The sequence below is a fragment of the Sphaerodactylus townsendi genome, linkage group LG06 (assembly GCF_021028975.2).
Source record: "Sphaerodactylus townsendi isolate TG3544 linkage group LG06, MPM_Stown_v2.3, whole genome shotgun sequence".
NCBI classification, from domain to species: domain Eukaryota; kingdom Metazoa; phylum Chordata; class Lepidosauria; order Squamata; family Sphaerodactylidae; genus Sphaerodactylus; species Sphaerodactylus townsendi.
In genome coordinates, this window is record NC_059430.1 from 129439285 (window position 1) to 129461520 (window position 22236).

A 22236-nucleotide genomic window follows, 5' to 3' on the forward strand; every position below is an offset into this window, starting at 1 on the left:
AAAAACACAGTAATAAAAGCTCAGCTGGAATGTGTTCCACAGGCTAGAAAAGGCAGCACCCAGTCCAAAAGAAAGCCACCATAGTTAACAAAGAGAGGAGTTGAGGAAATTATCAGAAAAAAGAAAATGTCTTTTTAGAAAAATGGAAGTCCAGTATGGAGGATGAAGAATATGATAGGGAACACAAAATGGTGGCAAAAGCCAGAAGCAAGTTAGCTGTAGGGGGGAGGCAAAAAAAGGATTATGAGGAACGCTTGTGGCTCTGCTGCAACATCAAGACTAAAGCAAACAAACAGTTCTTCAAAGTACATCAAAAGCAGGAAGCCAGCATAGGGAAGCAGTAGGCCCGTTAGATGACAATAGGAAACAAAGAGGTGTGCTAAAAGATGGCAGGGAGATTGGTAGAGAAGCTGAATGAATTCTTTGCATCTGTCTTCACCCAAGAGGGAGGTGAGGAACATTCCTGCACCTGAACCAAGCTTCCTTAGGAGGCCGAATCCGAGGGAACTTCTGCATGAAGATAGTGCTGGTAGACAAGGGAAGAGAGTTCTGGCAGCCATTGATAAACTAAATGTTACTAAATCCCCTGGTCCCGATTGCCTTTACATAAGAGTTCTTAAAGAGCTCAAGCATGAAATTGCTGATCTTCTCACTTTTAATATGCAACTTATCCCCTGAAATCAAGGTCTTCCATCCCCTGAAGACTGGGAGAGATGTGCCAACGTCACACCAATCTTTGAGAGAAAGGATCTAGGGGGGACCAAGGGAAATTACAGGCCAGTCAGTTTGACATCTGTTCCTGGTGTAGGCCAAATTAGTAGAAATCTATCATTAAAGATAACATTATAAAACATGTAGAAAAGCAAGGCCTGCTGAGAAAGGAAGTCAGCATGGCTTTTGCAGAGGCAAATCCTGTCTTACAAACTTACTAGAGTTCATTGAGGGTGTAAACAGGCATGTGGGACAGAGGGGGTGAACCGGTGGACATTGTCTAATTTGGATTTCCAAAAGGCTTTTGACAAAGTTCCTCACCAGAGACTGGTTGAGAAAACTTCAGCAATGAAGGGAATAAGAGGGGAAGTCCTCCTATGGATTTTAAACTGGGGGAGAAACAGGAAACAAAGAGTGGGTGTAAATGGGAAGTTCTCACAATGGAGAGATGTGGGGAGTGGTGTCCCCCAAGGATCCGTTTTGGGACCAGTGCTCTTTAACCTATTCATAAATGACCTGGAAGTAGGGGTGGGTTGCATGGTGGCCAAGTTTGCAGATGATACCAAATTATGTAGGGTAGTAGAGAACCACAAAAGGATTGCAAAGAGTCTGCCATGGATCCTTGATAAATTAGGTGAGTGGGCTCAGAAATGGCAAATGCAGTTCAATGTAGCTAAAATGTAAAATTATTGCTATGCACACCCAGGGGCAAAAAATCCAAACTTCCCACATAACATCGCTACAGGGGTCAGTGCTATCAGTCACAGACCAGGAAAGGGATTTAGGGCTGTCTTAGTTGATAGTTCCATGGGAAATGTCAACTCAATGCATGGCAGCTGTAAAAAAAAAAGGCAAACTCTATGCTGGGGATAATTAGGAAAGGAATTGAGAATAAAACTGCAAAGATTGTCATGCCCTATATAAAGCAGTGGATGCGACCGCACTTGGAGTACTGTGTCCAGTTCTGGTTGCCACATCTCAAAAGGATATTGAGGAGATAGGAAAAAGAGATTGTAGAGAAGGGCAAACAAGGAAGGATGATTGAGGGACTGGAGACACCTTCCCTATGAGGGAGAGGCTGCAGCGCTTTGGGACTCTTTAGTTTGGAGGAGGAGGCTGCGGCTGAGGGGGGGGATATGATTAGAAGTCTACAAAATTATGCATGGGGTAGAAAATGTTGACAGAGAGAAATTTTTCTCTCTTTCTCACAATACTAGAAGCCAGGGCATTCATTGAAAATGCTGGGGGGAAGAATTAGGACTAATAAAAGGAAACACTTCTTCACGCAACGTGTGATTGGTGTTTGGAATCTGCTGCCACAGGAGGTGGTGATGGCCACTAACCTGGATAGCTTTAAAAGGGGCTTGGACAGATTTATGGAGGAGAAGTCAATTTATGGCTTCCAATCTTGATCCTCCTTGATCTGAGATTGCAAATGCCTTAACAGACCAGGTGCTCGGGAGCAACAGCCGCAGAAGGCCATTGCGTTCACATCCTACATGTGAGTTCCCAAAGGCACCTGGTGGGCCACTGCGAGTAGCAGAGAGCTGGACTAGATGGACTTTGGTCTGATCCAGCTGGCTTGTTCTTATGTTCTTATGTTCTTATGTAAGATAATGAACTACCAATAAACTTTAAATTAAAAAAAAAGTTTACCACGTGAGTTGCGTGGCATACGGCACTACAACCCTCGACGTTCACTTCACAACTCATTTCCTAATAACTGCTGGCACCACATTAACTTCCTCGGCTCCTGCAGAGGGGCCGCAGAAGAGGAACTCCCTTTAGAAAACATGCAGATGCACAGGAAGGACACACGTACCCGACAAGGCCGCAACTCTCTGCTTCTGGAGCCATCAGCTTCCGGGCTGTGAAAGCCAGTTCGTTCACCAGGCTGGAAAGAGAAGCAAAATTACAGTTATGGGTCCAGGCCCACTGTTCAGAAACGGGAAAGAATGCATGCAGGTTCCTCTATGGCAGGGGTTTCTGCAACCTGCGGCTCTCCAGATATTCATGGACTACAAATTCCCATTAGCCCAATTGGCCACGGCGGCAGTCCATGAACATCTGGAGAGCCGCAGGTTGCAGACCCCTGCTCTATGGGCAGTGAAAAAGGCTTGCCCAATAAAGAAGAAGAAGAAGAAGAAGAAGAAGAAGAAGAAGAAGAAGAAGAAGAAGAAGAAGAAGAAGAAGAAGAAGAAGAAGAAGAAGAAGAGTTTGGATTTCTATCCCCCCTTTCTCTCCTGCAGGAGACTCAAAGGGGCTGACAATCTCCTTGCCCTTCCCCCCTCACAACAAACACTCTGTGAGGTGGGTGGGGCTGAGAGAGCTCCGAGAAGCTGTGACTAGCCCAAGGTCACCCAGCTGGCGTGTGTGGGAGTGCACAGGCTAATCTGAATTCCCCAGATAAGCCTCCACAGCTCAGGCGGCAGAGCTGGGAATCAAACCCGGTTCCTCCAGATTAGATACACGAGCTCTTAACCTCCTACGCCACTGCTTGTCGGGTAAAGAACCCTTCTTGGGCTTTAGAGATGTTGGGGCTTTCACTGTAAGCATATGGGGTTGGTTTCCCACAGCCTCTTGCAGTGCAATTCACAGGAGACCCCCCCCCCCCCGGAAGTGGGCCCAATGTCCAATTTTTGAAAGCTGAGCGCAGTACTCGGTCCACACAACTGCTCCCTTGAGCCAGCAAAACCTACAGGCCCCGCCCACCAGCAATCTTCCAGAGAAGGAAGGGAAGGGGAGAAAAGAGGAAACCGAACTCGGCCCTTCACCTCCGGTTCCCGATGATGTGAGGCAAACGCTGCAAGGCGCCGACGTCGGCCGCGAGCCCGATATCCACCTCCTGGAAGAAAAAAGGAAACAAGCTGCGTGATCGGTGTTTGGAATATGCTGCCACAGGAAGCGGTGGTGACCACTAACCTGGATAGCTTTAAAAAGGGCTTGGACAGATTTAGGGAGGAGAAGTCGATCTATGGTTACTGTGGCGAAACAGGCTTGCCTAGGGCTTGCAGGCCCTATTTCGCCCTCTGACCTCTCCCAGAGTTGCCAACCTTTCCCTGGAGAGGGCTATCTTGTTTCCAGGGTTCGCTGCCACCACCTGGTCAGTTCTTGGATTGTCCACTGGGAAGGACCAGGACTTCCCAGTTTCCCCTCCCACTAGTGTGTCCAAAACGGGGGGGAGCCCACGCGGTACAGAGAATGGTCCACTCCTGGTAAAGATTTAACACAGTCAATTCTTTATTAACAGAAGAATAATTTAGAGAGCTTTTCTGGCACAGTCCCCCAAAGACAGCAAGGAACACAAACTAAAGAACAGCAAACCGCAAGTCCTCTGGCCCTGTTGCTACCACATACCCTGCCTACTAGTTGTTGTCCAGCGGGGTAGGTCCTCGGCTTAGGTAGGTATTGCTTATGAGGAAGCTCACTGGGCCTAGCACACGGCCTGCAGGGAAATGGCCGCTGCCTTCTCTCCCAGGCAGAGCCTTCCTCCTCCCAGAGACTGCCAGCCAAGAAGAACCCACCCACCGGGTCCTGGCTGGTTTTATCTCTCTTTTCTTCCCTCCCTTTTTTGGCTCCCCTTGATGTTGTTACCAGGCTCACTGCAACATCTGCCCACCCGCTCTATGGTGCCTGGTTGGGGACAAAAGGAAGGGCGGGGGGAAAAACATTTCTCCACAGCTACCAATCTTGATCCTCCTTGATCTCAGATTGCAAATGCCCTAGCAGACCAGGTGCTCAGGAGAAGCAGCAGCAGCAGGCCATTGCTTTCACATCTGCATGTGAGCTCCCAAAGGCACGTGGTGGGCCACTGCGAGTAGCAGAGTGCTGGACTAGATGGACTCTGGTCTGATCCAGCAGGCTCTTCCTTATGTTCTTAAGGCCATTGCTTTCACATCCTGCATGTGAGCTCCCAAAGGCACGTGGTGGGCCACTGCGAGTAGCAGAGAGCTGGACTAGATGGACTCTGCTCTGATCCAGCAGGCTCGTTCTTATGTTCTTAAGCTCAGGTATCACTTGGATCCACCACCACATCTAGTCCTGCTTTAGAGGTTAAGAGCGACGAACTCCAATCTGGAGAACCAGGTTTGATTCCCCATTCCTCCACACGAGTGGCAGACTCTTATCTGATAAACTGAGTTTGTTTCCCCACTCCTACAACACATGCAGTCTGTTGGGTGCAGAGAGTCTCTCTGGACTCTCTCAGCCCCACCTGCCTCACAGGGTGTCTGTTGTGGGGAGAGGAAGGGAAGATGTTTGTAAGCCACTTGGAGACTTCTTACAGGAGATAAAGGGGGGGGGATATAAATCCAAATTCTTCTTCATCTTCACTACAGAACTCCAGGCGGCTTACAAAGCACGGGATCATCCCCACATGGATCTGTTCACTTCCAGCACAAACAGGAAGTGGCACGCTTACTGCTCCAGGACAGGTGTGGGAAGGGACTCTCTGGGAGACGCATTTCAGTTCTGCTGGAATGGCCCTCTGCTATACCACAGAGTTGTAGCCAAAATCTAGACTGAAAAGCCATAGTAGTCCTGCATATCTGAGACCCTGCATATCTAAGGGACCGTCTCTCCCTATATCGCCCTTCTAGGCCCCTCCGTTCATCGGAGGCGGACCTACTGGTGATCCCTGGCCCCAAGGCGATCCGGCTGGCCTCTACAAGGGCCAGGGCTTTTACGGCTCTGGCCCCTACCTGGTGGAACAGGCTTCCAGGTGAGATCAGGGAGACCCTGCGGGACAAAGTTTCCTGCAGGGCCTGTAAAACTTTGAGACCTGTTCCGCCATGGCTTGTATGCAACCAGTTGGGATGATATCAACTGCAATTAAAAGCAAACATTCCCGGCCTCCCGTGGGTTCATAAAAGGGGGAATAGAATAGCTGAAGCCATCTCTAGTTTAATATTTTATGTATTTTAATTAACTTAGATATATGATGTTTTAAATTTTTATTTTGTTGGAAACCGCCCTGAGCCTTCGGGGAGGGCGGTATACAAATACAATCAATCAATCAATCAATCAATCAATCAATCAATCAATCAATCAATCAATCAATCAATCAATCAATCAATAGTGAGCACTTCCTGTTGGATCAGGAAACCTTGGTTTTCAATACTCTAGGCCAGTGGTGGCGAACCTTTGGCACTCCAGATGTTATGGACTACAATTCCCATAATCCCCTGCCAGCATGGCCAGGGGCTGATGGGAATTGTAGTCCATAACATCTGGAGTGCCAAAGGTTCGCCACCACGGCTCTAGGCTCTGACGGGCAATTGCACATACTCCAAACCCCAGCCCCCGCCCTGGTAGCGACGAGGGTATGTGTGTGGGCACCATCTCGATGTGGCTTGTTCGGCCCTAGAGGATCAGGGATGTGCTCCTATTGTCCAGAAAACCACCCACCAGGAAGTCATACATTTATAAGTGGAATAGTTTTCACTTGGTGGGCCCGGGGATAAGGTGTGGCTCGCTGGCCTCAATATTTGACTTTCTGTTATATTTGAAAGGCCTGAGCCTTTCCACCTCCTTCATCAAAGTTTACTTATCAGCGATCTCCGCCTTCCATATTGGTTTTGGGTCCTTTTCTGTTTTTTTTTCACACACATCCGCCAAAAGATTTCTGAGGGGCCTTAACAATCTATATCCCACAGCCAGGGCCCCAATCCCACAACGGAGCCTGACGCTGGTCCTCTCTAGGCATACAGGGAAGCCATTTGAGCCAATGGCTAACTGTGGACTGGACACACTTTCTTACAAAGAAGAAGAAGAGGAGTTTGTATTTCTATCCCCCCTTTCTCTCGTGCAGGAGACTCAAAGGGGCTGACAATCTCCTTGCCCTTCCCCCCTCACAACAAACACTCTGTGAGGTGGGTGGGGCTGAGAGAGCTCCGAGAAGCTGTGACTAGCCCAAGGTCACCCAGCTGGCGTGTGTGGGAGTGCCCAGGCTGATCTGAATTCCCCAGATAAGCCTCCACAGCTCAGGCGGCAGAGCTGGGAATCAAACCCAGTTCCTCCAGATTAGATACACGAGCTCTTAACCTCCTACGCCACAAAGCAGCATTCCTAGTAGCCATTACATCTGCCAGAAGACTGGATGACTTGAAGAAGAAGAGGAGTTTGGATTTATACCCCCCCCTTTCTCTCCTGTAGGAGACTCAAAGGGGCTGACAAACTCACTTTCCTTCCCCCCTCACAACAAACACCCTGCGAGGTGGGTGAGGCTGAGAGAGCTCTGAAGAACCGCGACAAGGTCACCCAGCTGGCATGAGTTAAGAGTGAACAAGCTAATCTAGTTCACCAGATAAGCTTCCACAGCTCAAGTGGCAGAGCGGGGAATCAAACCCAATCCTCCAGATTACAGTGCACCTGTTCTTAACTACTACGCCACGCTGGCCCTTGCGCCGGGATTCACCATTCATGAAATTTCGCAAGGACAAGGTGATCCTTCCCCCATGCTTGGAACATTGCCCCAAGTTGCTCCCATCCTTCCACTTGGGCCAGGACATTGTATTGCTGGCGTAGGAGGTTAAGAGCTCACATATCTAATCTGGAGGAACCGGGTTTGATTCCAAAGCTCTGCCGCCTGAGCTGTGGAGGCTTATCTGGGGAATTCAGATTAGCCTGTGCACTCCAACACATTGTGCCAGCTGGGTGACCTTGGGCTAGTCACAGCTTTTCGGAGCTCTCTCAGCCCCACCTACCTCACAGGGTGTTTGTTGTGAGGAGGGAAGGGCAAGGAGATTCTTCTTCTCCTTCTCCTCCTTCTCCTCCTCCTCCTCCTCCTTCTTCTTCTTCGCTCCGTCCCCGATCGCCATGAAGACCCCCTAAACCAAACTGCACCAAACTTGGGGGTTATCACCATCACCACATCTAACCCGGCTTTTGTTCCCCTGCAGAACTCCTGGTGGCTTGCAAAGGATTCCCAGGTGGTCTCCCTCCCATCTAAATGCTGACTGGAGACAAGCCCACCTGGCTCCTGCGAAGCAGCCACCTGGCAGCCCTCCTGCCAGCTGTTCCCTGGGACTGGCACGGAGCAAGTCGGAGCCAGGTGAATACAAGAGCTCGTGACTGAACGGGGGCGCGGGGGCGTGCACGGCTGCAGAAGGGTCACGCACCTTCACCTGGAACCAAGCGTCCTGGGTACAGTAGCGGATGTCACAGGCTGCAATGAGGTTCACACCTGGAGAAGCAACAGAACAGGCAGTCTTGTTTAGAAGAAGAAGAAGAGTTTGGATTTTTATCCCCCCTTTCTCTCCTGCAGGAGACTCAAAGGGGCTGACAATCTCCTTGCCCTTCCCCCCTCACAACAAACACCCTGTGAGGTAGGTGGGGCTGAGAGAGCTCCGAGAAGCTGGGACTAGCCCAAGGTCACCCAGCTGGCGTGTGTGGGAGTGCCCAGGCTAATCTGAATTCCCCAGAGAAGCCTCCACAGCTCAGGCAGCAGAGCTGGGAATCAAACCCGGTTCCTCCAGATTAGATACATGAGCTCTTAACCTCCTACGCCACTGCTGCTCCTAAGAACAGCTAAGTCAGATTTTCAGTGGCAGCAGCAGGCTCAGAAAGATTTGGGACCTCTGATCTACACAGAATCTGGACTGGAACCGAGTATCCAGTTCTGCTCCTACCCCTTTCAATAATATTTTCAAAAAGAGTGCTGAAGTCACATATTTGTAGTGTGAAAATTTAGAATTACTGGTAGAATTTTCGCCCTTGGAATTATTTTTTAGAAACTGTGGCAATGCCGCCCCCTGCAGTTGGACCGTTTTCTTCATGGCGATCGGGGACGGAGCAGAGGAGGAGGAGGAGGAGGAGAAGAAAAAGAAGAAGAAGAAGAAGAAGAAGAAGAAGAAGAAGAAGAAGAAGAAGAGGAGGAGGAGGAGGAGGAGGAAGAGGAGGAAGAGGAGGAGGAAGAGGAAGAAGAAGGAGGAGGAGGAGGAAGAGGAGGAGGAAGAAGGAGGAGGAGGAGGAGGAGGAGGAGGAGGAAGAGGAGGACTGATGGGAATTGTAGTCCATAAACATTGAAGTGCCAGAGTTGGACACCCCTGTCATAGAAGAAGAAGAGTTTGGATTTATATCCCCCCTTTCTCTCCTGCAGGAGACTCAAAGGGGCTGACAATCTCCTTGCCCTTCCCCCCTCACAACAAACACCCTGTGAGGTAGGTGGGGCTGAGAGAGCTCCGAGAAGCTGTGACTAGCCCAAGGTCACCCAGCTGGCGTGTGTGGGAGTGCACAGGCTAATCTGAATTCCCCAGAGAAGCCTCCACAGCTCAGGCGGCAGAGCTGGGAATCAAACCCCGTTCCTCCAGATTAGATACACGAGCTCTTAACCTCCTACGCCACTGCTGCTCCCCTTTGCAAACTTCAGGCGCCAGTGAAGGGCACAGGTCTGCATTTAAAAGGAAAACAAAGCGAAAGACAGGAGAAGGAACTTGGCTCAGGACTCCAGCTGGCCGAAAAGGAGAAGCTTTCCAGGTGGCTTGAGAGGCCCAGAGAGATGGGTGGGGTGGGAGAGAAAGAGCTCTCCTCCCATCCACCTCTGGACCGATTTGCCTTCCTCCATCTCACCTAACTGAGGTACTGAAGAGAGAGAAGGGAACAGTCAGCTTTCATCAAGGAGATCCTGCGGATAAGCCCCAAAATTCAGACCCCCAGACCTCGCATACTGTGTGCGTGGATGCAGGGGAAGGTGAAAGAAGAGGAGTTGGATTTATATCCCCCTTTCTCTCCTGTAAGGAGACTCAAACTCCTTTCCCTTTTCCCTACCCTCACAACAAACACCCTGTGAGGTGGGTGGGGCTGAGAGAGCTCAGAAGAACTGGGACTAGCCCAAGGTCACCCTGCTGGCGTGTATGGGAGTGCACAGGCTAATCTGAATTCCCCAGATGGGAGAGAAGAGAGGGCTCAATTATTAGGCCTGTCTCCAGTGGTGAGCAGACCCTGGACCGTTTAATCTGATTCCAAGGAAAGGGCAGGCTAGTGCGGGTGGAATCCTGTGCGCGTGAAAAAGGAACCTCCACAGCTCAAGCGACAGAGCGGGGACTCAAACCCGGTTCCTCCAGATTAGAGTACATCTGCTCTTAACCACTCTGCCACTGCTGCTCTCACTGCTGAGAGAGAATTGGAGGGGGGGGGAGGGGGGGTTGATTCTGAAGGGACATCAAGCTACCAGCACAGAGAAATGCGATTTCTGTTGTACTCACCTCCTCCGATGCAGGCCCCATGGACAGCGACGATGACAGGCTTTGGGCACTACAAGGGCAGAGAATGAATCAGCCGCTTCCTGGGCAAGGCGCCCCTCCCCACCCACCCCCCCCCTCCGACAGACAATAGGCTGCCCAGCCCCTGAAGGGAAAATCAGCCATTCAGTTGAGTCCATGTGAGTCTTGATCCCAGTGTCCCATCACCTTCCAGAAGGGGGACGAGATGCTGGAAGGGGCAGGAGAGGAGGGAGTTGAGTTCTGACTCAGGGAGAGCTCAGGTCTTGCTCAGGAGGGGGGGGGGGAAAGTCAGAGCAAAGGACGGCTCTGCCTGGGAGTGCAGAAGAGCAGCTAAGCTCCGCCTCTGGGAGGGCTCAATTATTAGGACTGTCTCCAGTGGTGAGCAGACCCTGGACCATTTAATCTGATTCCAAGGAAAGGGCAGGCTGGTGCGGGTGGAATCCTGTGCGCGTGAAAAAGGATCCAACCTAGCGGCCAGTCAATTAAAGTCTGTTTGTGCCTGAAAACATGGTAGAAAAGCCTACGGACTCATTGGAGTCAGAAACTGTTTAAACCAGAGGTATGCAACCTGCAGCTCTCCAGATGTTCATGAACTACAAATCCCATCAGCCTCTGAGATCAGGACACATGGCCCCTGTGTGGCCACAGCAGCCCAGTTCCACCACAGGTTTGTGGTGTTCATACCAGCAACACTCTGAACACATCCGGAGGGGACTCAGTGTTTGCAACCTCAGAAGTGGCTAACCTATGGTGCTTCAGATGTTCATGGACTACAATTTCCATCAGCACCTGCCAGCATGGCCAATTGGCCATGCTGGCAGGGGCTGATGGGAATTGTAATCCATGAACATCTGGAGAGCCACAGGTTGCAGACCCTTGGTTTAAACTGTTGTGCCTCAGGCAGGTTTCCCCTTTGTCTGCCGGGAGACCTGCACAGCTGGTTTGCTCCTTTAAAACCTAGCTGCAAATAAAGAAATCTTGGCAGTTCATATACTAATCCAGCCTCGGTGATCTCAATAATCTCCTTCTGCGCCACAAAACTTAACTGAGAAAGTTTACAGTTCAAAATGAACCTAGATCCCCAGGGTCTCAGGGGGCCGTGTGCGTCCCCTCAGTAGGGAAACAAAGGTTTGTCACGCACCTCCACTCACCTTCTCCAGCACCGTGAAGGTTTCTTGATACTCCCGGATTTTCTTGCGAACGTTCCAGGCTTTGCGGGCAGTGTCGTCGCCCTCCATCATGACGAAAACACTGCCCATTTCCATCAGGTCGATGCCTGCAGCATGAGGAGGGGGGCATCAGAGGGGGGGGAGAATTCAGAACAACCTTCAGAAACAGTGACAAAAAGTTTTCAGGAGTCACTCTCTCACGCCCAAACAATTTAGGCCAGAGAACTGTGAGCTTTGCTCTTTGCAGGCTCGAGATACAAGAGGGCCCGTTTCAGCGTAACATTGGTCAGCTCCGCACAGGTCAAATAGAACTGGTGTAGGACATAAGAACATAAGAATGAGCCTGCTGGATCAGACCAGAGTCCATCTAGTCCAGCACTCTGCTACTCGCAGTGGCCCACCAGGTGCCTTTGGGAGCTCACATGCAGGATGTGAAAGCAAGGGCCTTAAGAACATAAGAACAAGCCAGCTGGATCAGACCAGAGTCCATCTAGTCCAGCACTCTGCTACTCGCAGTGGCTCACCAGGTGCCTTTGGGTGCTCACGTGCAGGATATGAAAGCAATGGCCTTCTGCTGCTGCTGCTGCTGCTCCTGAGCACCTGGTCTGCTAAGGCATTTGCAATCTCAGATCAAGGAGGATCTAGATTGGTAGCCACAGATCGACTTCTCCTCCATCAATCTGTCCAAGCCCCTTTTAAAGCTATCCAGGTTCGTGGCCATCACCCCCTCCTGTGGCAGCATATTCCAAACACCAATCACACGTTGCGTGAAGAAGTGTTTCCTTTTATTAGTCCTAATTCTTCCCCCCAGCACTTTCAATGAATGCCCCCTGGTTCTAGTATTGTGAGAAACGCTTTATAACCCGTTTTGAGGGGGACTTCATGCGGGCCCCGCTCCCAAAAGAAGCCTCCCGTTTTATTTCCCCCAACCCAGGTTTTTTGAAAATTGCTCAACCAGCGATCGTTTTTGCAAAATCCTGGGTTGGAGCTGCTGCCACGTGAACAGCCATTTCCCTCCCTTCCACCGCACTGTCCTTAGTCACGGAAAATCCGCCTGCCATTGACTGGCTGTTGCAGGGAGGCCCATTTTTAAAAAATTGTGGGTGGCATCTGCATAGCTACGCAGGTACAGCCAGTTTTATCGTGGGACAATCAGCATGGCTGTGGGGGTTCACTTCTGTGTGCCTGCCTTCGATGCCTTCCCGTCAGTTAATCTGATGGGACGATTCCAAAATATTCCAAGGCACAGGAGAACCTGTGTGTGCGGCTCAGGGGAAGTAGTCTCACACATCTTACTGCATTACAAGTTACACGAAGGTGAAAGGGAGCTGTTAATCCAACCATTGTTAACTCGTCATGTATATCCATTCATAGAAAATTCAGATACAAATTCTGTAAGAATGCTATTAGAAGATTGTGTTTCCGCCATTTCACAGAAGGTAGCTAAATTTTGTATACTGGTACACAACAAGCATAATTCCTTATTAAGACAAAGAGCTGTACTGTACTGTGCGACGAGGACTGTAATAATGCCTGAAGTTAATGTTATTTATCAATAGATTTTATAATGGATTTTACAATTTATATTATATTTTTGTATAGAAGGAGTGCTATGTGTTCACGTGTACCCTGATTTTGAACTGTTGGCTGGCCAAAAGGCCGTAATCAATCAATCAATCAATCTATCAGATCTATCTATCAGATCTATCTGCCTGCCTGCCTGCCTGCCTGCCTGCCTGCCTGCCTGCCTGCCTGCCTGCCTGCCTGCCTGCCTGCCTGCGTAGCTATGTTGAGGATTTTTTTGTTAAAAGAGAAGCGCCTCTGTGCGAAGGCACGACCCGGATTGTTTCCATGGGTTCCAATGGCTGCCTGCACAGCACGCACGTGAATGGGAAAACAGGTTCCTTTATCACAACTGCAACCCTTTTTAACACATTTGGTGTGCAGAATCGACTGTTATGAGAAACTTCGTAGCATGAGAAAGGTTTTACCGCTGTGCTATAGAGAATGTCTTTAACCTACTGCATCTGTGTATGGTTCTTCAGTTGCACAGTGGCAGATAGGAAGGCGCTCCAAAGGGTGCTCACTACTGCACAGAGGATTATCGGCTGCCCTCTCCCCTCCTTGGAAGAACCCTATAATTCCCGAATCCTAAAGAAAGCCCAAAATATTCTGAGAGACCCGTCTCATCCGGCACACTCTCTTTTTGAACTGTTACCATCCGGCAGATGATACAGGTCTATCAAAACTAGGACAAAGAGGCTTAGAGACAGCTTCTACTCTAGAGCTGTGGCGATGCTGAACTCTGCGGCTTCGTGTTGATGTGTTTCGGGCTGTGTAGGGAGGGGTGGAGGAAGGGGAAAGGGAGGATGGGGTATGAGTCTGAAATTGTGTGCATTGAGGAATGCTGCTGTAAAGTTTCGTTGTGCGTGCACAATGACAATAAAAATGCTTATGCTTATGCTTAATGGCACTTTGGAGGAGTTTTGATCCCAATGAGCCACAAGGGGGCAGAAAAGACTTCAAGAATGTAAGTTTGACTCCTGCCGTATCTGTGTCAGGACTGAGCCTGTTGGTGATGGATGGCAGGCAGAGCAGGGGGAGGGGGTCTACCATTCCTTGATACTGGGCGAAGGTCCGGTGTCCTCCTCTCGCCACCCGAGGACATCCCGGACACAGATCTTATCACAGGGAAGTGTGGGCTGTTCCCAGGCTCGCATTGCTTTGTAGTAAATGCTTTATAGTTTGTAGTGGGGATAGTAGGAGCCGTTTGGTTTGGTGGGAGGGGGCAACGGGACATAGGAGATGCGTTTGCGCGGTAATCGCCAGATTCCTCTTTGGCAATGTTAGCTTTAGAACAGGGGTAGGGAACCTTTAACACTCAAAGAGCCATTTGGACCCGTTTTCCATGGGAAAAGAAAACACTTGGAGCCGCAAATAATTTTTGACATTTAAAATAAAGATAACACTGTATATATTGGGGTTTTTTTACCGTTTACTCCGCTCATTCTGAGAAGCGCATGGATGCATCCGCCCTGCTGCCTGCAGGGCGGGCAGGGTGGGGCCAGCGGCTTGGCCTTGCTGGCCACTGGGAAAGCGCCCGCCCTGCTCCAACGGGGCAGGCGAGAGGGGAAGCCCGTGGTGCGGCCCAGCCGGCAAGGATGGGGCCAGCGGCTCGGCTCATGGAGCCGCAGTGCAAGGGCAGAAGAGCCATATGCGGATCTCGAGCCGCAGGTTCCCTACCCCTGCTTTAGAACAAATCTACAGTTTCCGTTGTTTCCAGACTTGAGGTCTGACAATCTGGCAGATGGAACTTCCTGGACTAGCTCAAATATTTCCTGCCAGAGGAGCGACTTCCTAAAAGGATAAAGTTCTTTAAGACAACAGGCTCCTCTTGACACAGAGGAGGGAGAAGCGCGGCCTTCGAGTCGTCAGTGTCTCTCTCCGCCTACCTGCAGTGAACATTTTCCCAGCGCCAGATATGACCACCGCATGACATTCCGAGTCCTGAGAGATCTTGTTGAAACACTCGACCATCTCCCTATGACAAAAAAAAAAAAGGGGGGGGGGAAGCAGACACTTTTGAAGAGGAGTTTGGATTTATATCCTGCTTTTATCTTCTGTAAGGAGACTCAAAGGGGTTTACACACTCCTTTCCCTTCCTCTTCCCATATCAGGTAGGTGGGGCTGAGAGAGTGCCAAAGAACTGGGGCTAGCCCAGCAGGAATGTAGGAGTGGGGAAACAAATCTGGCTCGCCGGATAAGAGTCGACCGCTCGTGGAGAGGAGTGGGAAATCAAACCCGGTTCTCCAGATTAGAGCCCACCTGCTCTGAACACTACACCATGCTGAGGTTTTGCAACCCCTGGCAGGCCGCTAGTTTAAGTGGCTTCAAAAGTGGCTTCAAAAGAGGACCAGACAAATTCACGGAGGACAGATTTATCACACACCCAGATACGAAGGTGCCTTCACCTTGATCAGATCACTGGTTCAGCAAGGTCAGCACTGCCTACTCTGACTGGCAGGAAGTATCACCTACCCCCTGGTCTAATGCGGCAGGCCTCTGGCTCTTCCAGAAGCTCCCTGATCTGGAGAAGATGCTGGAGAGAAGGGAGGAGCCTCGCGGTTACCATGCAATTTCCAGACGTGTCTCCGCATGTCTTGCCTGACAAGTCTCACCTGACACTGTATCTCACACAGAGGTTATCAGGTGCTCAGCTAGTGCTTTGGGGAAGGGCGGGGGGGGGGGGCAGGCGGGACAGAGAATTGCCCTGCTGTTCCAGTTGGCCCAGCCCCATCCAGTGAGGCAACGGCCGCCCTCGCCAGGCAGCGAATTCCATTTTTATCTTGTTTGAAGTCCAGCAGACAGCAAGATTTTCAGGGTGCAAGACTAAAAGCTCTCTTTATATCTGGTGAACATAAGAAAGAGCCTCCTGGATCAGACCAGAGTCCATCTAGTCCACCTCTCTGCCACTCGCAGTGGCCCACCAGGTGCCTTTGGGAGCTCACCTGCAGGAGGTGAAAGCAATGGCCTTCTGCTGCTGCTGCTGCTGCTCCTGAGCACCTGGTCTGCTGAGGCATTTGCAATCTCAGCTCAAGGAGGATCAAGATTGGTAGCCATAAATCGACTTCATAAATCTGTCCAAGCCCCCTTGAAAGCTATCCAGGTTAGTGGCCATCACCACCTCCTGTGGCAGCATATTCCAAACACCAATTACACGTTGCGTGAAGAAGTGTTTCCTTTTATTAGTCCTAATTCTTCCTCCCAGCATTTTCAATGGATGCCCCCTGGTTCTAGTATTGTGTAATCTTCTGCTATCCTCTGAAACGATCCATTCTTAATCTTCTTCTTTGTCCCCAAGTCTATCTTTAATCTGCCTTCTGAAGTTACAAAGGGGCCAGGAAAGAAAGGTGTCTCCCTTCCTCACAACGTCCTCCCCGCCCTTCCCAGAAGCTTTCTGGGAGCAGCTTGCCAGCCACGGCTAGAAACAGCATGCAGAAGAGACAGTCCTTGGATCTTATCCAACCAGGCCGATGTGACACTCTTTTCATCAATGCCGAGAAGGAAGCTCTGTACACACCGATCCCGTGGGAATTGGCATAGCGCCAGCTCACAGCACCTGCGAGCTTTAAAAGCAGCTTTCCACCTGCCCCCCCCCTTAACAAGTAATTACAATCCAATCCAAGAGCTGCCACCCCTGCTCATCACCTCCAGAAGGCACTGTTCATGGCATTCCTTTTCTCCGGCCGGTTGATTTCCACGTGCAACACCTTCTCTCGCACCCGCTCCACTTTGAGGGTCTCATAGCTCCCCAGAGCATCCTGTTTCTCTGGCTGTGCCGACATCAGCCTCGAGCTGAGACTGGGAACACGATATATGGAAAGTCCTGAGAACAGACAGACAATGTTGATAAGGATGGGAAAGCCCTCTGCCCTTCAGAACATCAGAGGAGCCCTGCTGCATCAGGCCAGTGGTCCATCTAGCCCAGCATCCTGTCTCACACAGTGGCCAACCAGTTCCTCTGAAGGTCCAACAATAGGGCATAGAGGCCAAGACCTTCATAAAAACATCAGAAGAGCCCTGCTAGATCAGGCCAGCGGTCCATCTAGTCCAGCATCCTGTCTCACACAGTGGCCAACCAGTTCCTCTGAAGGTCCAACAATAGGGCATAGACGCTGAGGCCTTCATAAGACACTAGAAGAGCCCTGCTAGATCAGGCCAGCGGTCTATCAAGTCCAGCATCCTGTCTCACACAGTGGCCAACCAGTTCCTCTGAAGGTCCAACAACAGGGCATAGAGGCTGAGGCCTTCATAAGACACTAGAAGAGCCCTGCTGGATCAGACCAGTGGTCTATCAAGTCCAGCATCCTGTCTCACAAAGCGGCCAATCAGTTCCAACAATAGGGCATAGAGGCTGAGGCCTTTGTAAGACACTAGCAGAGTCCTGCTGGATCAAGACAGGGAACCATCTAATCCAGTATCCTCTAGAACATGGGTCTGCAACCTGCGGCTCTCCAGATGTTCATGAACTACAAATCCCATCAGCTCCTGCCAGCATGGCCAATTGGCCATGCTGGCAGGGGCTGATGGGATTTGTAGTCCATGAACATCTGGAGAGCTGCCGGTTGCAGACCCCTGCTCTAGAAGCAACAGCAACATGGAGGCCAAAGCCTTCTCCTGATATTGCCTCTGGGCTTGGTATTCAGAGGAAAACTGCCTCGGAACATGGAGATTCCCTTTAGTCACCAGGGCTAGTAGCCATTGTTAGACCTCTGATAGATCCTGCAGGGCTTCTGGTGTTGCCACCTCCTGTGTCTAGAAAAGTTCGAGAGGAAGCTCCCATTCTCTGTCCTTCTTCCCCAAAGGCCAAAAGGACAACCTGAGGCCAGATCTACCCAGCACTGCTTACTGTTCAAATGTGCCTGTGGTATGGCACACAACTCAAGGCACGAAATGTCTGCTTTTCTAAACTGCCCACTGGCCCCCCTCCCAGAACCCAACCAGCTGACCCAGAGAGCTGGACAACTTGCACACAGCTTTAAGTTGTGGGATGACACAGCTTTTTGCTTGTGGACTTTGCTTCGGACAGAGCCAACTGAACTGGCACCTTGTCTTCTGAAGGTGTTTGCAAACTCTTGTGCAACCAGGGATGGGGGATGGGGTTAGGAAGAAGGCTCCCTTCAGGGAAACACACCTGGACTCTGGAATACCTGCTCTATAGGGGAGGAAAGAGAGCACCTTTATGGCTGTTCTTTGCCAGACGTCAGTACCACAGGCCAAGTCCTTGCTGACTGGCAACCTTTGCATCCTGGTGACTTGTGGGTCTAGAACAGTGATGGTGAACCTTTTCGAGGCCGAGTGCCCAAACTGCAACCCAAAACCCACTTATTTATCCAAAGTGCCAACACGGCAATTTAACCTGAATACTGAGGTTTTAGTTTAGGAAAAATGGTTGCCTCTGAGGCGTGCGTTGCTTGGGAGTAAGCTTGGTGGTAGTTGTTGGCTTTGCTTTGAAGCAACTGTGCAACTCTTCCAACGGGTGAATCACGACCCTAGGAGGGTTTGCTCAGAAGCAAGCCCCATTTCCAGCAAACGAGCTCACTCCCAGGTAAAGGATCGCACTTTAATTCTTTGCATGAAAATCAGTGGGGTTTAACAGCGCTTAATAGGGTTACCTATACTGCTTCCCCAAAACTAGGTCTTAGGTTTAATGCTAATAATCAAGCCCAGCGACCCAGGCCAGCCTGGATGTGGGGGGGGGGGGGGCGATTTCCCTCCCACATGATGAACTCTGTTTGTGCATGACCACAGAGAGGGCTCTGAGTGCCACCTCTGGCACCCATGCCATAGGTTCGCCATCACTGGTCTAGAACCCCAGGCCGGCTAGCACCCAGGGGCGGGGGCTGTGCTCCAAAGACCTCCAGCTCAAGCATGCCCGACAGACCAGGGCTACAGACCCAGGTGGGCCAAGGAAAGAGAGAGCAGTAGAGCTGCTTCTCCAGACAAGCAGGGAAGTCAGAAGGAAGGCCGCCCAGGGCAGAGCAACAAGACAGCAGGTGAGATCCAGAAATCCCACTCAGTGCCCAGCCACGCTTCACCCTGATGCAAAGACCAGACCCAAGATCTAGAGAGGGGCAGGCCAGGAAGGAGGGGGGGGGGTCCAGTTGGAATTGACACATAAGGGGAGGAGCCAAAAAGTGAGGGAGGGTCCAGCTAGAATAGATACATGAGGGGAGGGGCTAGTAGAAGAGGGGGAGGATCCAGCTGTGGATACATGAAGGGAACAGCTGGTAGAAAATAGAATAGACCAGTGATGGCGAACCTATGGCACGGGTGCCAGAGGTGGCACTCAGAGCCCTCTCTGTGGGCACGCACAAACAGAGTTCATCATGTGGGGGGGAAATCACCCCCCCCCCCGGTCTAGGCTGGCCTGGACCACTGGGCTCGATTATTAGCATTAAACCTAAGACCTAGTTTTGGGGAAGCAGTGTAGGTAACCTAATGGCTGGTATTACTGATGATTTTCATGTAAAAGAACTAAAGTAGCGATCCTTTACAGGAATGGCTGGGTTGCTAGGCAATGGGCTTGCTTCTGAGCAAAATCTCCTAGGAGTAGAAGTGATTCACCCGTTGGAAAGAGTTACTGAGGTTGCTTCAAAACAAAATATGACTATACCAAGCTTACTCAGTAGCATGCGCCTCCAAGAAGCCAACCGTTTTTCCTAAACTAAAACCTCAGTATTCGGGTTAAATTGCCGTGTTGGCACTTTGCGGTAAATAAGTGGGTTTTGGGTTGCAGTTTGATCATCATCATCATCATCATCATCATCATCATCATCATCATCATCATTATTATTATTATTATTATTATTATTATTATTATTATTATTATTATTTAGGCTTGACAGACCGCCCAACCCCCGAAGGAGCAAAACTAGTAGAAAGGGGGGAGGGGGGAGCCAGTGAAGGAGGATCTGACTAGAGCAGGTAAATAAGGGGTGGAGCTTGTAGAAAAGAGGAGGAGCCAACGAGTGAGGGCGGGCCCAGCTCTCTCTCTCTCTCTCTAGAACAGGTACTTAGGGGTGGGGCGAAAAGGCGGCTGAGGGTGACAGTGAGGAGGGGGTCCTGCCAGGGGGAAACAGTAAGCGAGGAGGGGGTCCCGGCAGAAGCTTTCGGGCGGGGGGCACTCAAGGGCTCAGGGGAGGGTTGAAACAGCCGGGTTAGGGGTGAGAAAGAGCCCCCCGCGGCACTCACGTCTGCGCAGCAGCCCCCTCAGGATGGCATTCGCGCCCCCAGCCGCCATGAAGCCTCCTCCTGCGGCTCTCGCCCAGCTCACTCCAGCGAGTGGGCGGGCGGGCGGGCGGGCAAGTCTCCCCTCCCTGACGGGTCCCCTGACGGACCGCCCTCCTGAGCGTGCTCTCGGGAAAAGGTGAGCTCTGCCCTCAAGAAAGATGGCGGCCACTCGGCGAGGCGACAGACGGGAGGACGTTGGGGCGCTTCGCCGTAGCCAATCGCTGGCCTCCTCCGAAGCAGGAAGAAGGCGGGGTAAAGAGGAAGGGCGCGTGCGCAGCCCCCGTCGGAGACGGGCTGGGAGAGGCACGTGGTGGAGGCGGGCAGGTGCTTCCGGTCCCCGCAAAGGACATTTGGGACGAAAAGCAGAGGTTTTTTTTTAAATTGTTGGGTTTCAAAACTGCTCGCTATTCCTTCCCGGATCCTCTCACCCCTACTTACCGCCCGGCATACACCTTCCCCCCCCCCCCGCGACAGGAACCGAAATGTCGTATAACTTCCTCTCCTCACAACGACCCTACGATGGGTACGTGTCTGGACCAAGCTTTACACCATGAGCCTAAGTGAGAATTTGAACCTGGGTCTTCCGTATCCCAGCGGGGCTGTCTTAACTCCGTCATCCAAACTTGCTAGGCAAATCTCTCAATATTGTAGTAGAAACGACTTATGGAAACAAAATGGCTACGGCAGAATCTACCCATCACTAGTGAGTGTCCTCCCCATTACTATTTTTTAACCATCTCCCAGCCCTTCACCCAAATGAAGAGCTTCCTAACAGCAGATTCCCCCTCCTAAAAAGCAAAGCCGATTCATGTAGAATTGGAGGAAATGTGTCCAGAGGTACCAGGGTGTTCCAGCTATCCCATTGCTATTAAAGGAACAGTAGCCTAGCTGGAAACGGGCCTTTTAAAGTGTGCAAACATCAGCAGCCCAGATCACCTCTATTTGCTCAAAGATTTCATCACACTAATTTGACAGGGGCTGTCACGTGTACACTTAGGGGAAGGTATATGGGTATAGATCTACCCAGTGCTGTTTTAAAGGGCCAGTTACATGTATGTAAGAAGAAACAGGCTCTATCACCACAGGCATGTCCTGACCAAAACTTCCCTCATCTGTGCATGTACAAAGTGTTATCAAATTACATCTGACCTAAGTTTTCTTGGCAAGAGACTAATAGAGGTGCTCTGCCAATGCTTTCCTATGCCTAACAACCCTGAACATTCCTTGGAGGTCTCCCATCCAAGTACTAACCCAGGATGACCCTGTTTAGATTCTGAGATTTCACCAGATCTAGCTAACATTTAGATCAGGACAAGTTTGGTTGCAGGCTTACAATAAAGCTAGCAAACCTGCAGAGCCTTGACACTACCTGCAAAGAATCTTGGGAGTCAGTGTGGTGGTTTAAGGTTTTGGACAAGGATCTGGGAAACCCAAGCTCCAATCCCCGCTGCCATGGAAACTTGCTGTGTGACCTCAAGACAGTCACACACTTTCAGCCCTGACCCTGGCAAGTATTTGGAGATCTCCAAGGATGTGATGTAGAAGCAGGCAATGGCAAAAAATCTCTGAACACCTCTTGCCTTACAAACCCTGCCAGGGGTCACGGTCAGTGAGATATGATGTGATGGCACCAAACGCATGCAAAATAAATCTCAGTCTGGTGAGAACAAGATATCAGCTCCCCATCTCTTGGGCTCTGTGATCTCATGTAAACTTTTGAACCTGTTTGCTCACCTCCAATGCTTTGTGTTTATTTCTCCTAGCTCCCCTCCCTCCCATGCCACCCCTCCCTTCCCCCCCTTCCCTTGCATGCCTCCCCTCCCTCTCCCTCCGCTAGGGTGGGTGGGCCATGTCCAGATGCTGGCCCCCTCCCTTGCATGCCAGCCCTCACCCCCTCCCCTCCCTCCCTCCCTCCCCTTCAGCCCCTGACATTACCAGTCAATCAGCTTGTGTACAAGAGTTGTGTACAAGAGTTGTGAGATGGTCAAATATTTAATAATACTCCATTAGAGATCAAATTTTCTAGACTCAACCCTTCTATGCCAATTTTGTAACTTCGATGTGATGATTCAGCATGGTTAGCATGATGTGCTGTTGCTTCAGCAATAAAAAGTATACAAACAGAGAGCTGGAAGAAGAAGAGTTTGGATTTGTATCCCACCGTTCTCTCCTCCAAGGTCACATCTGTCCTTTCTTTGATTAACCCCAAGGCAAGTGTAGATGGTTGTGCAAACCGCGCAGCTGTTTTATTTGTCCCAAGGGATTCCAGAGGTGGGCGTGGGGGGGGGGAGGTCCTCCAAAACACGCTTTGCAAGAGCACATCCACGCCTAGAACCAGAGTG

General features: G+C 50.7%; 1 protein-coding gene across 1 annotated transcript; it reads right to left on the reverse strand.

Annotated features, from left to right (window-relative positions):
* Nucleotides 1-2433: 2433 nt before the first annotated feature.
* On the reverse strand, nucleotides 2434-20065 carry ECH1 (enoyl-CoA hydratase 1). Its single transcript, XM_048499238.1, has 8 exons — nucleotides 19856-20065; nucleotides 16310-16487; nucleotides 14554-14642; nucleotides 11084-11208; nucleotides 9915-9963; nucleotides 7830-7894; nucleotides 3486-3556; nucleotides 2434-2605 (listed from the first exon to the last, which is right to left on the reverse strand). The coding sequence occupies exons 1-8, from the start codon at nucleotides 19902-19904 to the stop codon at nucleotides 2449-2451; spliced, it is 783 nt and encodes a 260-aa protein (XP_048355195.1). The 5' UTR covers nucleotides 19905-20065; the 3' UTR covers nucleotides 2434-2448.
* Between the last annotated feature and the right edge of the window lie 2171 nt (nucleotides 20066-22236).

Excerpts from the sequence above, each read along its gene's own strand:
- ECH1 (XM_048499238.1), bottom strand. The coding sequence starts at position 19,904 with ATGGCGGCTGGGGGCGCGAATGCCATCCTGAGGGGGCTGCTGCGCAGA. Across the intron at positions 7,895-9,914 it reads TGGGGCCTGCATCGGAGGAG|GTGTGAACCTCATTGCAGCC; the intron begins GTGAGTACAACA and ends TTGCTTCTCCAG. Across the intron at positions 3,557-7,829 it reads ACGCTTGGTTCCAGGTGAAG|GAGGTGGATATCGGGCTCGC; the intron begins GTGCGTGACCCT and ends TTTTTCTTCCAG.